General features: G+C 50.3%; 2 protein-coding genes across 2 annotated transcripts in view; one reads left to right on the forward strand and one right to left on the reverse strand.

Moving 5' to 3' along the window:
- SLA (Src like adaptor) overlaps window positions 1-595 on the reverse strand; it is a 30,209-nt gene extending 29,614 nt beyond the window's left edge. The window contains exon 1 of the mRNA XM_007663670.4: window positions 425-595. The gene's annotated coding sequence lies outside the window, so the exon portion shown is untranslated. The remainder of the gene's footprint in view (window positions 1-424) is intronic.
- Window positions 1-17,393, forward strand: part of TG (thyroglobulin) — a 141,215-nt gene that overhangs the window by 115,379 nt on the left and 8,443 nt on the right. Inside the window, exons 42-44 of the mRNA XM_039911929.1 lie at window positions 8,251-8,415; window positions 8,889-9,056; window positions 12,806-12,987. Coding sequence (XP_039767863.1) covers window positions 8,251-8,415; window positions 8,889-9,056; window positions 12,806-12,987 — 515 coding nt within the window. The remainder of the gene's footprint in view (window positions 1-8,250; window positions 8,416-8,888; window positions 9,057-12,805; window positions 12,988-17,393) is intronic.

A 17,393-nucleotide genomic window follows, 5' to 3' on the forward strand; every position in this document is an offset into this window, starting at 1 on the left:
CCCCCACCGTGAAATCTCCCCATGGCAGAACTGTCACTAAGACTAGCCCGGCCCGGAGATTGCCCACGAAGGAAGAAATGACCCCGGATGACCCTTCCGGTTTCCGAACCGTTGTTCCACCCATCCCCTTAGTTGCACAGGACTCCCTGTTTTCCTGCACGGATAAGGCTTCTCCCCGGACCCCTCCCCAGCCAGGAATCTGCAGTCCGGCTCCCCCGCCGCCGTCACCAAGCCGGCACCCGTCCCTTCGGCCCAAAAAACAAAGCTAGGGCAAGCGGCACCCGTCGGATCTCGGATCTGACTCACCTGGAGGAATTGTACTCTACCAACATGGGTCTTTCCAGCTTTCCTGCCCTGGTGGGCTGGGAGAGGTACAAATTCAGCTACCGGCCCCCTCCCTCCCCTGAGTGGAAGCTGGGCTCACCTTTAGATGCAGAGCATGGTCTTCCAGTCCGCGGGGCTCCCCGAGGCCGACAATCTGGGGGTACACTCACCCCCCCCCTCGCCCCCTTGAAAGCGGAGCTGCCCCCGACGAATGTCAGGGCTGTGGGGTCGGGGCAAGAGTTGTGAAGTTCATGCTATCGTGTAGAACAGCAGTTACCAAACAGGCCACACACTTCCTCTGTTAGAAATAAGGAAGGCTTGGGGTGTTTGCAAAAGCCGGGGTTCCTGTTTTCAGTAACCGCACAAGGACTCTGCAGCTTTTTCTCTCAAAGAGCGAGGAAAGCAGCATTTGGAAATATCGTAACGATTAAAAGAGGACGCGTCCCGCGTTCTCTTAAAAAAAAAAAAAAAACAAGGTAGGTCCCCGCTGTGGGTAGCTCCTGGGTGAGGTTACAGTGCCTTTTCACCTTGGATTGGCCGAGTGCTCCCCGGGCTCGCAGGTCAGGCCACCGGGCTGCCGGCTTGATCCCGATAAACCTCAAAACCCTCTCTCCCCAACCCTTCCCGAACTACACTACTCGCAAAAGTCCTCATCCACCGTCTGAAAGGGAACAGGCCTATTCCGGGCTCGTGCCTAAAATACATCCCGGATGATCGATTTCTGTCTTGTCACGGGGCCAAATTCCAGAGACTTTCAATCATTGGGGAAGGGAACGGATTATTAACAAATGCCCCTTAGAATGCAACCCCGTGACCTCAGGAGAGATGGCGAGCCAGTGAGAGGCAGGTGTGAGAGGAGATGCCAAGGACCTGAATGGAAAAGCTAATTCACGCAGAAATTCGGTTAACTTGCTTTGTGTTAAAGAAGCCCCAGGAGATCAAGAACTGATTAGAACGTGATAGCAACAATGGCTGGAATTGAGGTCAGGCCATAGGCATTTCCACAGTAGACGAGAGCAGCGTAGAATTTTCTAACTCGGCAGACTGTAGCTCTTCAGAAAAAGCTGCCAAATTCCCAGGTAAAGTATCCAAACCCCTCGCAATTTGTAGTGAATATCTCCATTTTTTTCTCATAGCAGTAGTCATAATCTTGTTGGGATATTTATTTAGCACCCAGGAGAGATAATCAGTCAATCAGTGGTATTTTTTGAGCACTTATTGTGTGCGGAGTACTGTCTAAAGGCTTGGGAAAGTACATTATCATATAATAGAGAAGGTAGACCTGTTCCCCCCCAACCACAAGGAGCTTCCAGTCTACAGTGCGGTGCACTGTACTAAGTGCTTGGAAAAGCACAGTTGAAGCCCGAGGCCCAGGCTTCAGCCATGAGGGCATCAGGCTCGATTTGGAAGAGGTCAGCAGGATCCAGGTTTGAGAAAAAGCGTGGCATAATGGATAGAGCATGGGCCAGGAGTCAAAAGGTCATGGGTTCTAATCCCAGCTCCACCGTTCGTCTGCTGTGTGACCTTGAGGAAGTCACTTTACTTCTCTTTGTCTCAGTTACCTCGTCTATAAAATGGGGATTGAGACTTCGAGCCCCACGTGGGACAGGGACTGTGTCCAAACCAATCTGCTTGTATCCATCCAGGGCTTAATTCGGTGCCTGGCACATACAAATACCACAGTTATTATTATTAATAATAATAAAAGTGTTTCCAAAATGGAGGCCAAATGAGTTATATCCCCAAGGAGACTCAGGAGTGAGTATTCTGACCGGGGAACTCACCCCCTCTTTTTGCAACCGGAGGCGGACTGGAAAACTGATCCAGGTAAAAACTGGAGACACTCCACCCCTCCCCGTGACAGGCCACCTCCCCCAGCTATGGAAAAATGTCCTCTCCCTGGGAGAGACCAGAGAGTTGGCTGTCCTAATGTCGCTGGAGTCACTTGTATCGCTGGGAAAGGGGAAGCACTTTCTCCTCTCTGTCGTACAGAAATGGGAACCTGAAGTTTGGTAGAGCGTGGCACAGCACGTGACTTCCCCCACCCCCCATGGCGGAAGTCTGGGGTCAGAGCACGACTCCAGCCCACATTTTACAGTCAGGACAGTGAACCACTGACTGATCACTGATCACATGACCGTTCAGTGACTCTGTCCAAGAGGGAGCTTGACTGGGATGGGAAGGGGTAGAGGCATTCCCCGTAGAAACAGCATCGCATAGTGGATGGAGCCTGGGAGTCAGAAGGTCATGGGTTCTAATCCCAGCTCGGCCATTTATCCTGGGCAAGTCACTTTACTTCTCTGTGCCTCAGTTACCTCATCTGTAAAATAGAGATTGAGAATGTGAGCCCCACGTGGGACGGGGACTGTGTCCAACCTGATTAGCTTGAATCCACCCCTGCGCTTAGTACAGTGCCTGGCACATAGTAAGCGCTTAACAAATACCACAGTTATAATTATTACTAGAATTGTAGACTGGGGTTCAAGGCGGCATCAGGATCCCTTAGACTTGGCCATGTGGAGACCTGGCCAACGGAAACCTAAGTGCCAGGAGGTGTCCTTGATGATGGTGACAATGAAGATGGAATTTATTGAGCACTTAGGACATGCCAAGCACTGGGCTAAGCATTGAGGTGGATCCAGGATCATCAGATTGGACACAGTCCCTGCCCCACACGAAGCTTTCATTCAGTCAACACAGATGGAGGATTTGCTAGCAAGCTGAGGAAATGCACCTGGCACCCAACAGCACAGAGACAGATGGTTTCTCATGCCTCCCCAAGCCACTCTTTGCCCTTCCATTGATTAAAAAAAAAAAAAAAAAGTCGACGGTTCGTTTCCTTCAGGGTGATGCAGCAGGTCTGGCGTGACAGAACTTTAAGGGAGGAGTGAACAGAGATAGCAAAGGAGGGAGAAACTAATGAGAAACCCTGGAGGAGGACGGGTTTCAATCCATTCAGACGGCCCACGGCTTATCACCGCTTCCACCAGTCAGCTATCCCCAAGAAGTACCATTCATTCAATCGTATCTACCGAGCGCTTACTGTGTGCAGAGCACTGTACTAAGCACTTAGCCACAATCCTTAGCCATCAGCTCTGTGGCTCAGGTCCTTGACTGGCCCCAGGATTCGCCAGGTTCTTCGCTCAAGAAGCCCCGTCCTGACCTAGTGGATTGAGCACAGGCCTGGGAGTCAGAAGGACCTGGGTTCTAATTCTGGCTCCACCACTTGTCTGCTGTGTGACCTTGGGCAAGTCGCTTCATTTCTCTGCCTCAGTTCCCGCATCTGTAAAATGGGGATTAAGATCGGGAGCCTTATTTGTGACTATATCCAACCCGATTATCTGGTCTATATATCCCAGCACCACAGTGCCTGGTACATGGTGAGCACTTAAATGTCATTATTATTATTCACTGGATTGCACGCTAAAGTTATTACATTTGGGCTCTTCCTCCCTTAAAATCGCCCAGCTCAGTCACAACCCCCTGGGATTCAGTCACTGCCTTATTCCTCAGTTTATAGCCGACGGTGCAGAGCCATCAACTTGCTGCTGAGAGTTCAAATTAGAAGTGAATGATTCACTCACCTCTCTCTGCATTATCCTCTCCTTGGTTGGCTGCTGTGTGCAACTTGGGTTTGTATCAACTCATCCGTATATTTGGGGTAGACAGTTCAGCCCGAAAGGCCTTGTGCTGTGGAAGAATTGCTCTCAAGCATTCACACCCTGCCCACAGCTGCATGCAGGACTGTTTCTTCTGACACCAAAGCAGCTTGCACCAGCGTGGGTTTTGTTATGCACAGAACTCGCTGGTGGTGTGGGAAAAACGTTCCCCAGTTTGTCAGACTCAATCAATCGATTGTATTTACTGAACACTTATTGTGTGCAGAGCACTATACTAAATGCTTGGTTGAGTACAGTATAACAATATAGCAGACACATTCCCTGGCCACAGTGAGCTTACAGTCTAGAAGGGGAGACAGTAATGTAAATATTACGGATATGGACGTAAGTGCCGAGGGGGGAGATGAATTCATTCATTCAATAGTATTTATTGAGCGCTTACTGTGTGCAGAGCACTGTAGTAAGCGCTTGGAAAGTACAATTCAGCAACAGATAGAGACAATCCCTGCCCAACAACGGGCGCACAGTCTAGGAAGTCCGGGTGACACAGAAGGGAGTGGAAGAAAATGAAAAGAAGGATTAGTCAGGGAAGGTCGCTTGGAGGAGATGTGCCTTTAATAAGGCTTTGAAGTTGGGGGGAAGAGTAGTTGTCTGATGGATATGAAGAGGGAGCGTGTTCCATTCCAGAAGCAGGACGTGGGCAATAGGTCAGCGATGAGACAGGTAAGATCGAAGTAAAATTATCTTAGCGTTAGTGGAGCATTAGGTTAGCATTAGTGGAGCAAAATGTGCAGGCTGGGTTGTAGTAGGAGAGTAGCAAGGAGAGGTTGCGGGCGCAGGGAGGAAGGTCAGAAATTTTCTCTCCGGGTCTCCCAGTGAAAGCATGCATCAGATCAGATCTATCGAGTGGGGAGCCGAAAGGTGTTCTCTCCCGTTATTCATCTCAGATCCTTTCTAGGCTAGCAGGAGGGAAGAATTTTCTGTCATGGGAGGATTACATCTGGGGTTGGGCAAGTGAAGGAGATTGCTCCCAGTTGCCCTGCCCATGTACCAGGAAATCTAAGATGGCGGCAGCCTGAGCCAGTCCATCTGGTCAGCTTGGATTTCCCCATGCCCGGACGGGGTCGAGGGAAAGCACGGCCAGGTTTAAGCCGCCTACATGCAAATGAAGCAAGAGACATTAGAAAGGAGCCCCTCTCCTGAGGTCCGCAACTCCTCCCCGCTCCAACACTGGAGGGAAAGCAGGGAGGGGAGGGTAAATCCCTATACCCCCAGAATGCTCATCCACTGAACGATAGAACAAGGAATGAATGTGATCAGTCACTTCTCATGGCGAGCATGAAGTTCCACCCTCCATTTATGGGACTGGGAGCTTGTCACGTCTTTGTTTTGTACTTTGCAAGTGCCTAGTGTGGTACATTACTCCCATTGAGCGTTCAATAAATACTACTGCTTACAGAGTCCTCAGGAAATTTACACCCTAATGGGAGAGACAGCCAAAAAAAAATTACAAATAGTACAAATTACAAAATAATTACAGGTGATAACATAAATATGTCAGGATGAAGTAATTATTGAATATGGAAACGTATGGATGCAGAAACGTTGTCACTGGGTAAAAGTGCCTCAGTTTCAAGGGCGGCTGTGATGGGTTGACTAGTCAGTTACCGGGAAAGCTTTTACCAAGAAGGGTGGCTGGGTTATTAAAACCCAATGAAGGGATTATTAATTTGGGGGAAAAAAATTGTTTTCAAGGAAGTTGAAAATGTAATGTAAAGCGTTAATGAAAGCGTCAGTTTCCAGATCTGCTTTCCTCCGGCAGTATCGACAGTTCAATTGACGTCATTTCTGCTTGCACCAGCACTGAATCAAAGTGCTGGTAGGTGCACACCAAAGGATGCGCAGAGCTGCATCCGCCTTCCTGCTGCTCCCGGAGACAAATAGGCAATTTTCGGTAAATCAGTTCTTCTCGAAGGAAAATACTTATTCTAAACAGACAAGATCTCTTTTCTGTTTTTTTAATCTCCTTTCACTCGTTTGCCGATTGGCTCCCCAGAGGGCGAAGGAGCCCGCGTGGGAAGTGGTGACACGATGCGACTCCAGCGAGCAGCGAGAGCTTGTGTGACTCAGTTGTATACGTGGCTAGTGACTCAGAGCAGCAGGTTTAAGAGGCTCCGTCCGGAGGGAAAATGGCAAGTCCCGATCTCTCGGGAGGCGGCGTTTGAAGCAGATTCTTGATCGTGACGGATCTCTGATGGGGGGGGCCGTGTAGACAGGTGAAAGGGAGAAGTGGCCTTCGCCACGGAGATAACCTGAACATATACAGATGCGGAACTTGTCTGAAAACTCTGCCACAGAGAAGTGGCTGACATCCTGCGGGGTGCAAAAGTTTCTGGGTCGTTGCTTGGGACGTTGTGATTGGCCGATGCAGGTGATCCAAGCTAATCCAATCAAATTATAACCAGACCAGAGTCTCCCTCCCAGGTGGAGTATAGAGAAACTTAAATTTGGTTCTTGTGTTTTTAGGTGTTGTAGGGGCTTTTTTTGGGGGGTAATATTCTTGGACAATTCCTTTTTGTTGTTGTTGTTCTTCTCCTCTCTGATAGAGGAAGTACTAGAGAGGGATCTTCTGACCTCCCAGACTCTTCCAAAGGTACTAGACCAAAGGAGGCCCGAATTCCAGCAATGATTGATGGTTAAAAAACGCTTCCCCTTATCACTCCTAGTGCCAAAATCGTTTTTATTATTGTATTGTTTATTAAGCCCTTACTATGTTCCAAGCACTGGTAAGTACTGAGGTACAGACAAGATCAGATCAGACCCAATCCTTGTCCTACAGTGGGCTCACAATCTAAGAAGGAAGGTGAGTAAGGATCTTATACCCATTTTAGAGATGTGGTCAGACTGTGTCAGATCTGATTATCTTGTATGTATCCCCCATATTTAGCATAGTGCATTGCAGATAATGAGCACTTAACAAATATTCTAATTATTATCATTATTGAGGTCCAGAGAGGTTAAGTGACTTAACTGATGTCTCTGAGCAGGAGAGAGGGACAGAGCTGGGCTTAGAACCCTGGTCTCCTGGCTCCCAGCCCTGTTTTCTTTCCATCTTTGGAACCAACTTGGGCAGGTGTATATCGAACTGTACATTCCAAGAGCTTAGTACAGTGCTCTGCACATAGTAAGGGCTCAAAAAATAGTATTGAATGAATGAATGAATGAATGAATCTTCATTTGATTCTAACTTGAAAAAATTAGTTGAGGATTTAAGGTGCATGGAAACCTTGACTGGAGTGATCCCAAAATAAGATCGTAAACTCCTTGAAGACAGGGATTGTCTTTTACTCCTATTGTACTTTCCCAATAACTTAATACACCATTGCTCTGCACACGATAGCCATCCAGTATAGCGTTCTGCACAGATTAGGCATCCAGTTCAGTGCTCTGTTTACAGTAAGTCCTCAGCAAATACTTTCAATCGGTTCAAGAAAGAGGGAGGAAAGTAGCAAAATGAACTTCTATACTTTAAAGCATCAAGAAATAAAATGTTTCCAAAATGCTGCCATTCCGCAGGAGAAGGGCAGGCTCAGGACCCAACCTTCCCAGAGTGGGAGCAGAGAAGGGAGACGTAACTAGCAGGGAAGCAGCCGAAACCCCAAACCCGACGGCACCCTGAAGGGCAGAGTGGCAAGAGGTGGAGTTAAGCCACTTCCCCAGAGAGAATTTAGACCCTCCAACGGTGGCGGAACAAGATTAGCCAGGCTAAAAGCGGAGGAGAGATACGGCCAGCACGGAACTTGAGACGAAGGCACGTTCAGCCATAATAGGCTACGGAAGATGCCCAAAGAAAATGTCAGACCCGACCATCCGTGCCGGAAAACCACCAGAATGCGACTGACTGCATTGCTGCTTTTGGGGATGGGGAAAGGGGTGTGGTTCACCAGGACCCTCACTGTACCGCTGCTCTCAGAGAGGGAGTCCCCAGAATGTTACCCACTGCATTGGTGGTCTTGGAGAGCATCTTTAATGGGGGAGTGATGTAAAAAGAGTGAAGGCAGGAGGAAGAATGATGCTCAACAGGAAATAGTGCAGTGGACCAGGGCAAAATAGTGGGCTAAACAATTGAGGGTTCAAACAAATACCTAACTAGACGAGAATATCGAGGCCACAGGCTTTCCTCATCGAAGGACCAGCTGGCGATTCCTCCCTTCCCATTGCAGTTGTTCGGTCCACAGGGTTCCCCTCCTCCCTTCTCCTCTCGGGCGCACTGGGTAACTGGCTGCTCCTTTCTTCTCCCTCCTAGGGGGGCTCTGCCTTCTCGCCGGCCGCCGTGCTCAGTGAGAAGAGGGCTCGGGAGCAGGCCGCGGCACTGGCCCGTGAAGTCGGCTGTCCGGACTCGGACGACGAGGCGATGGTGTCCTGCTTCCGCCAGAAGCCAGCCAACATCCTCAATGATGCACAGACCAAGGTGGGGGTTGGGGAAGGGGAGAGGGGCACGGCCCCGGGATAGGGCAGTAAAGGAGCACAATAGAAGGGGTAAATGGGCCGTGATGTTTCCGGGGCAACTTGGGCAAGGTGCTAAGATGTAAACTCTGGGTGTTGGGAAGATTTTGGGGGTATTCATTCCATCGTATTTATTGAGCGCTTACGGTGTGCAGAGCACTGTACTAAGCGCTTGGAATGTACAGTTCGGCAACAGAGAGAATCCCTGCCCAACAGCGGGCTCCCAGTCTAAAAGGGGTGACTCCATTTTGAGGGGGGCACAGTCATCATAGGGGGTCCTGCTTGCATCTTGCTTCTGGGATCTCTAATCTATCAGAAAAGAAAAGGGGGCCTCAGGAGGACAGAAAATGGAGACCTGAAGATCTCCTGATGACCTATGAGCCCGCCTTCTCTCTGCAAATCATGTTTCTCGGTTGACCGCGCTCTCCTAAACCTCAGCTCCTGGCGATCAGCGGCCCATTCCAGTACTGGGGGCCGGTCGTGGATGGCGTCCACCTCCCAGAGCCCCCAGCCCATGCTCTGCGGCGCGCCCCCCTGACCGAGGTGGACCTCCTCATTGGGAGCTCCCAGCAGGACGGTCTCATCAGCAGGGCCCGGGCCATCAAGGTAGGTGGGGACGCTGGTGGAGGGGTGGGCGGAGGGAGCAACCTGCGGCAGAACGCTGCGGCCGGAGCCCGGGAGTGGGAGGGGTGGAGCCCCCAGAAGGGTGTTGAGTTTGCCGGGGGGGGGGGGAGGGGGGGTTCTCCCCATTTGCCTGAGGTGGGAGTGGGCTGCCCCCCAGGCCCTCAACACGGTCTTCCCCACCTGCTCCCGGGAGGGTCCGGAGCCTTTATGTGTGGCAAGACTGTAAGCTCCTTGTGGGCAGAGAGTGGGTCTTTTTATTATTATAGCTTAGTGAAAAGAGCATGAGCTTGGGAGTCAGAGTTTGTGGATTCTAATCCCGACTCCACCATTTGTCAGCTGTGTGACTTCGGGCAAGTCACTTAACTTCTCTGTGCCTCAGTAACCTTATCTGTAAAATGGGGATTAAGTGTGAGACGACCTGATTGCATTGTGTCTACCCCAGCACTTAGAACAGTGCTTGACACATAGTAAGCGCTAAACAAATGCCATGATTACTATTTTATATTGTACCCTTCCAAATCCTTAGCGCACTGCCCTGTACACAGTAAGTGCTCAATAAATACAATTGACTGATGGACACCGTGTTCTGTGACCCTCCCGTCTCCCCAGGGAATGACCAGTATCCTCCTGCCCACAGGCCCAAACATGACCTGGGCCGATCCTCCCTCGTGCTGATTCCAAAGCCCGTGTCCCTCCTAACTCCCCTCTGCTGTGCCCTCTTGTTCCCGGCCCCCCCAGCCCCTGGGACCAAGCTGCACACAACCTGTGATTGCAGGGACCCCACATCGCAGCAGTCACCGGAGTCCATTGAGCGCTAAGTGCTGTACTAAGAGTTGGAAGCAATTCAACAGCCGCCAGACTGCGCATTCCCCTGTCCTCAAGGAGCTTGCAGTTTAGCAGCAGGCTGAACTCTGATCAGCCCCCTGGACCTACCCCCCCCCTCCCTTCTCCCTCCCTCCATCCATCCGGAAGAGAAATCCAATCCGGGGATTGATCCAATCCCTCCAGTGTCCTCCTAACCCTCCAAATTCTCCCAGTGTGAACGAGGGGCAGTGACCTGCTGGAGAAAGCAGTCAAACCACCGGTAGTATTTATTAAGTTCCGACTGTGTGCAGGACACTGTTCTAAGTGGTGGGAAGAATACAGCAGAATTAGTAGAGGTGATCCCTGCCATCAAGGAGCTTAAAGTCTACTGTGTGCAGAGCACTGTACTAAGTGCTTGGGAGAGTACAGTAGAGTTAGTAGACACGATGCCTGCTCGCATTCATTCATTCAATCATATTTATTGAGCGCTTACTCTGTGCAAAGCACTGTATTAAGAGCTTGGGGGAGTACAATATAAGCCCACGGTGAGCTTACAGTCCAAAGGAGCTCACAGTCTAGCAGGGAAATAGTGTTCCAATAGGGCAAGAGGGAAAAGTGGATATGTATATGGGTCAGTGCTTCAGTAATAGAGCGTGTAAGGTAAGAGGAACGCAAATGCCACGGGTGGTTGTGAGTTCACCAGTGTGGAGTTGGTGTAAAAGGGAAGATGAATTAGAAGAAAAAAGTTTCAGGTTGCTGAGGTAGCAGAGGCCGGGCTACTCGGAAAGGACGCCTGGGATCCATTATGAGTCAGGTGAGGCTGTGGCTGGTCTCTCTGGGGACCTGTTTCTGTTTGACTCACAGGTTTGGGGCTGGGCTGTCCCATTTCTGAAAATAAGAACAAACACAGAATTGACAAAAGGATGTAATTGATTCCCCTGTGCCTATCTCCCCACTCCCGGCCCACATCGAGGGCATTCAAAGATCTTTAGAAAACGAGCTCTGTTTGGGGTTTATCCCGTCTCTCCAAGGATTCCCCAGGGCGCCCCACTCCTCCGGCCCCCATTAGATGTGGTTTATCGCGCCCAGCTTTGGTCTCGCTAAAAGCCGCGCCGAACATTACCCTTTGAAAACGATCGTGAATTCTATCCGGGCTCACTCCCAGGAGAGGGCCACGTCTCCCTCGCTGGAACTGGGTCGGTCTGGCCTTCACCCGGGGTCTCCACGGGCAGACATCATCACCCTGCTGCATCAGACCCCGGGAGGGGGTCTACACAAGCAGTCTGCAGTCCCGTGGCAGACTTGCTGGGTGGGGAACTTGGGCTAGGTGCTGCATGGGAAGGTGTAGATGTGAGAAGCATTGTGGCCTAGTGGAAAGAGCACGGGCCTGGGAGTCAGAGGGCCTGGGCTCTAATCCCAGTACTGCTATATGTACTTTGGCAAGTCCCTCCATTTCTCTGTGCCTCAGTTCCTTCATCTGCAAAATGGGGCTTCGACACCTGCTCTCCCTCCTTTTTAGAATGACCCCCAAAGCTTTGTGTTGGAGGCGGACTTTAGGGGCGTTCTGCAGGAGGAGGACAGCAAGGTTTGGTGAGGTCAGACAGGCTGTTCAGTCAGGGGAACGACCACAAGGCGGTAGGAGATTTGGGCTGAGAACGGTTCATAGGGGACGAGGACACGGCGGCTCTGAAGCGAGTTTTGGGGGCTCAGGAAACCTTCACGGATTTCCACCTAGAACCTTTCCGGCCGTCTGTGCGGCATGACCGTGTCAAGTGACGTGACTTCGGCAGCGTGTCACGTACTTCTGGGTTGGCCAAGTGCATCTGGTTTCGCTTGGTGCCTACAGTTACCGCCCAGCACCAGCCAGGGAAGACCACTTCGGGGCTAGGAAATGACCAGTTACTTGTCCCTCCCCTGGAAGTGGAAAGGGCAGCCTGGAGCGATGCCATAGTAGCAGCCCGATGGGCTCCGATTGGCTGAGGGGAGGTGAGCTTCTGGACGGCGATATTAAAACCGTGTGAGGGAAAGGCAGAATGAGATACACCTTCTTGACTAGCTCTGAAAGCAAACCTCTTACCTAAGCAAAGAGGCCAAGGGGTCTTCTCTTCCGTTCACTGAGGGGAAGGAAGGCAGAGGTCTCTGGAGGCCCCTTTCAGACCTTCTGTCCCCATCAAGTTATCACATTTTAGAGAAAAATAGACATTGTATTCTGCCTTAGGCGGGCTAACTTACCCCAGGACCAATGGCACAGGAAGTTCCATACTTGGTACCGAATGCAAAGTCCCAGACTAAACCTTTGGGAAATGCAACAGAAATCCAAGATGTGATCTCTGCTCCCAAGGGGAGCAGCAAGGTCTACTGGCTAGAACACGGGTCTGGGAGCCAGAAAGCCCTACGTCCTAATCCTGGTCTGCCAATAATCTGATGTGGGACCTTGGACAAGTCACTTAACTTCTCTGTGCCTCAGTTTCCCCATCTGTAAAACAGAGATTAAGACTGTGAGCCCCATGAGGAACAAGGACTTGCCTCCATCTTGATTATCAGCACTTAGTACAGTCCCTGGCACCTAGTGAACACTTAACAGATACCATCTAAAATAAAAAAGGAGCTTAGAGTCTAATGAGGCAGTTGAGCATCTACTGAGTGCCCAGCATGGAAGCCCTCAAGGAGAGCTACGTACAGAAGTGCTAAGGGTGACCATCTTCTTGTGCCCTCAGGCACCCCCTCGGAGAGAGTCTCCCTCAAGGTTGGATAGCCAAGAGAACCGAGATAAAGGCTGAGATAAAGGCTATGCTGGCATGCTGGCTTGGACAGGAAGTTTGGGGGGAGTGATCCCAGGAGGGAAGCGCCCCGACTGGGGAAGCCAAACTGGAGCCACTAGGTGTTGCACGGGGAGTGTGCCAACTGGTCCCGTGCTTCGTTTTCAGAGATTTGAAGAACGGCAAGGCAGAAACAGTAGCAAAACAGTGTTCTACCAGGCTCTTCAGAACTCCCTGGGCGGTGCCGACGCTGACCCGGCCATTCAAGTCGCAGCCTCCTGGTACTACTCCCTGGAACATTCCTCTGACGATTACTCGTCCTTCTCTAGGGCCCTGGAAAATGCCACGCGGTAAGCCGAAGCGGGAGGGGCATTCCTGTTAGCATTCCGCAGTTTTGGTGTGATGATCGTTTGCCAGCGTGAAGTCAAGTGATGTAGTCGGTCCTTCAGGCAAGATTAACACCTACTACGTGCAGAGCAATGTAGATAATTGTATTGATTGCTACATGACCTAAATAGAAAAGGCAAGGGCCTGAGAGTCAGAGGATCTGGAGTCTGATCTCCTTCTGCCACTTGCCTGCTGCGTGACCTTGGGCAAGCCATGTAACTTCTCTGTCCCTCAGTCCCTTCACCTCTAAAATGGAGGTTAAATATCTGTCCTCCCTCCCTCGTAGTCTGTCAAGCCTATGTGAGACAGGGAGTATGTCTGACCAATTATCTTTTATCTACCCCAGCACTAAGTAAGCACTTAATAAGTGCCATAATTATTAGTTAGAAGATGTGATTCTTGCCCTCAGGAAACTTACAGTTTAATGTGGGGACACAGACACAAAAGTATTTACTGATAGGAGAAAAAAAAGACGAGAAAGCATTGTAGGCTGGGAACGTGTCTTCCAACTCTATTGTGTATTACGCTGTACTCGTCCAAGCGCTTAGTACAGTGCTCTGCACACAGCAAGCACTTAATAAATAAAATTGATTGAAAGGTGGCTCGGTAACTAGTCAGGGAGCACTTCCTGGAGGAGGAGGACTTTCAGGAGGGATTCAAAGATGGGGAGAGCTGTGGTCTGGCAGATTTAGAAGGAGAGGGAGTTCCAGATGGGCTAGGGTTGTGAGGTCAGTTCAGAAGCTGGAGCGGTGAAAGAGGAATAGTGAGCAGGAGAACCTGACGTAAGCGAAAAGCGTGGCCTGGTGAGGAACTGATGAAGCGGGCAGAGTAGTGAATAGCAAGGAGAGAGAGAAAAAGAGTTGGGACACAACTTGGAGTCCAGTGGTCAGGAGTTTCTGCTGGTCTGCTGATTTAATCCCATTGTCGTTGGCCGGTTAGCACTTCTCAAAGCCGAAGATACTCTAAAACACCAAAAGCCTCTTCCTCCTTTGGCTACTCAAGTAGAATCATACAGACAGTTTGGAAAAATTCCCCCGCAGAGTGATCGGGATAGAACCCTATCCTCTGGGTCCTCTGGTCACTTTCTCCTGGAACATTTCCCTCAGGGAAGAGTCATTGGCCAGTGGCTTCTCGCCTGCTTCGTGGCTGCTCATCCTCCCCTTTGCATCTTTTTGCCCTCTTCCTCCTCCTCCACCTCCTCTTCCTCCTCCTTTTCATATCTCCTCATCTCTTCCTCCTCCTCCTTTTTCTCATCACCTTCACATCTTCTCACCCTTCTCCTCCTTTTCTCATCTCTTCATCATCCTCTCTTCCTCCTCCTCCTTTCTCATCACTTTCACATCTTCTCGCCCACTTCCTCCTCCTCTTCTCATGTCCTCTTCTCATCTCCTCTTCCTTTCTCTTCATCACCTTCACCTCTTCCCCCCCTCTTTCCCCCCTCCTCCTCCTCCTCCTCCTTTTCTGATCTCATCTCCTCTTCCTCCTCCTCCTCTTTTTCCTCATCACCTTCACATCTCTTACCCTCTTCTTCCTCGTCCTCCTTCTCCTGATCACCTTCACATTTTCTCATCCTCCTTCTCCCCTCCTTCTCTTTCTCTCCCATTTCCCTTCCCCCGACCTTCCTTTCCGTTCTCTGCCACAATCTCCTGCCTGCTGGTTCCTGAGACCCAGTGAACTTCTTTGAGCCTCACTTTCACCAAATGATCTTCTCCCCTCTGAGATTCTTCTTTGAATGGGTGAATGAATGACTAGGGGAAGAGATATTGGCCAAAACAGACTCCTTTAATTACCATTTGCTTTTTTGTATCCCACCTTTCTGAACAGTGACGACACAGAGTGATTCGCATCTCAAGCTACTCGGTCGTCCCTGATACGACCACAGCTATTAGCCTGGGTCCAGGGTGTCTCTTCACAAAGCCTCCTTCGCTGGCAATCAATCGATTGCGTTTATTGAGTACTTACTGTGTGCAGAACGCTGTACTAAGCACTTGGGAGAGAATTCAGGGAATGTGTCTGTTATATTGTACTCTCCCAAGCGCTTAGTACAGTGCCCCGAACACAGTAAGCACTCAATAAATATGAGTGATGAAACAGACACATTCCCCACCCACATGAACTTACAGTTTAGAGGGGGAGTCAGACATGAATATAAATGAATTAAATGCCAAATATGTATATGAGTGCTGTGGGGCTGAGAATGAGGGTGAAAGGGAGCAAATCAGGGTGACGCAGAAGGGAGTATGAGAAAAGGAAATGAGAATTCAGTAAGGGAAGTCTTCTTGGAGGCCTTGGCTGGGAAACCCTGCACTCCTGATTTTGCTTTCTTTATTAAGCCACCTTCCCCATCTCTCCCCCTCCCCAAGCAACCGAAAGGTTAAGCAGGCAGGCGTCCTGTTCAGAATGGGAAAACATGTGGTTTCGATTGGTTCAGTTTTTGACCCCTTCACTTCCTGTTCCGAGAAGGGCTAAGTCGGCTCTTGGTAGTTAGCGAATGCCAGGGCGAGGAGGGTGAGGGGTGAGGGGCCAGAGAGGCCGAAGATGACCCTCACCCCGATGGATGGCCTCTGGCTGGACGGCGGGCGTGCCGGAAATCAGATCTGACCAAGCCGATCCGGGGGTTGGGAGTCGCCAGCCCACGAGTGGAGACCCTTGAAATGCTCCCCGTGGCGGGCACGTGCCATAAGAGGTTCACTAAACCACAACTCCCACGGCAGTCTTCCGGATCAGCCTTCTTAGTCGGATTCCAAAATGGTAAATCTTCAGCGAATCTGTCGTACTGGCGGGTGCTTGTCCTCAAAGTTGCATTGGTTTCACGGTTCCTGCCATCCCTTCCAAGATACTCTCGACCTCTATCTCTACTGTACTCTCCCAAGAACTCGTACAGTGTTTGGCACAGAGTAAGCACGCGGTAATTAGAGAAGCAGCGTGGCCTAGCGGAAAGAGCGTGGGCCTGGAAGTCAGAGGGTGTGGGTTCTAATCCTGTCCCTGCCACATGTCTTTTCTGTGATACTGGGCAAGTCACAATTTCCCTGGGCTTCAGTTCCCTCTTCTGTAAAATGGGAATTAAGATCGTGAGCCCCATGCGGGACTGGGACTGTGTCTGAGCGTGGCTTAGTGGAAAGAGCACGGGCTTGAGAGTCAGAGGTCATGGGTTCTAATCCTGGCTCCGCTATCAGCTGTGTGACTTTGGACAAGTCACTTAACTTCTTTGACTCAGTTCCCTCATCTGTAAAATGGGGATTAAGACTGTGAGCCCCACGTGGGTCAACCTGATTACCTTGTATCTACCCCAGCACTTAGAACAGTGCTTGGTTCATAGTAAGCGCTTAACAGATACCATCATCATCATAACCTCGTACTTACCTCAGTTTTTAGAAGAGTGCTCGGCACATAGGAAGTGCTTAACAAATACCATAAAAAAACCCACCACCCTGAAACGGAGTCAGATTCCTTGTGTTGACGCAACCGCCTCAACACCATAGAGCTGCGCTGGGTGGGATCCGTGAGACCGCAGCATACCCAGAGAACTGCTACATGGTGAGCTAAAAATTGGGAACCTGAAGTAAGCAGGGAAGGGGAAACGTTTCGAGGACACAGTCAACAAAACCGCAGACTACACTACAACCTGACAGTCAGTTCCCATGGACTCTCCACCTTGACACCCCTTAATCGAAAAAGGAGATCTTTTTGAGCAGAAGCATTCTAAGGATTGTGAAACAAGGGGATAAAAATGAAAATAGCACCAGGGGCTGCAAAAAGCAGACACAATTGCACAGCAGAAGACAGTTTCTTTATGTGCTGAGTCCCACATTGGCCTTTTCAGTCTCATGTAATAACGATAATAATAATTTCAGTATTTGTTAAGCGCTTAGTATTTGCACTGTTCTAAGCCCTGGGGTAGATAAAAAGTAATCAGGTTGGACACAGTCCCTGTCCCCCATGGGGCTCACAGTCTTGATTCCCGTTTTACAGGTGAAGTAACTGAAGCACGGAGAAGTGAAGTCACTTAGCCAAGGTCACACGGCAGACATGTGGCCGAGCCGGGATCAGAACCCACATCCTTTGACTCTCAGGCCCATGCTCTTTTCACATGGCCGCGCTGCTTCTCTATGTGCATCCGAAGCTGAGTTTTATCACCAGTGGCATCTTTGAGCTTGGAGGATACCTGTATAATGTGTGCACCCGGTGCAGAGCACTGTACTGAGTACGTGGTGCTGGGCACTGTACTGCCCACTTGGTGCCGAGTGCTGTCCTGAGCATTCAGTATGCACTCACACCCTCAACTGTAAAATGTGAACAAAGATCTGAAGATCTTCCCCTCTCTCAGGTGGTTGGAGACTTGGATGGTAGGAAGAGGGGGCCAGTTGAG

Source organism: Ornithorhynchus anatinus, chromosome 4, assembly GCF_004115215.2.
Source record: "Ornithorhynchus anatinus isolate Pmale09 chromosome 4, mOrnAna1.pri.v4, whole genome shotgun sequence".
Classification (NCBI taxonomy): Eukaryota; Metazoa; Chordata; class Mammalia; order Monotremata; family Ornithorhynchidae; genus Ornithorhynchus; species Ornithorhynchus anatinus.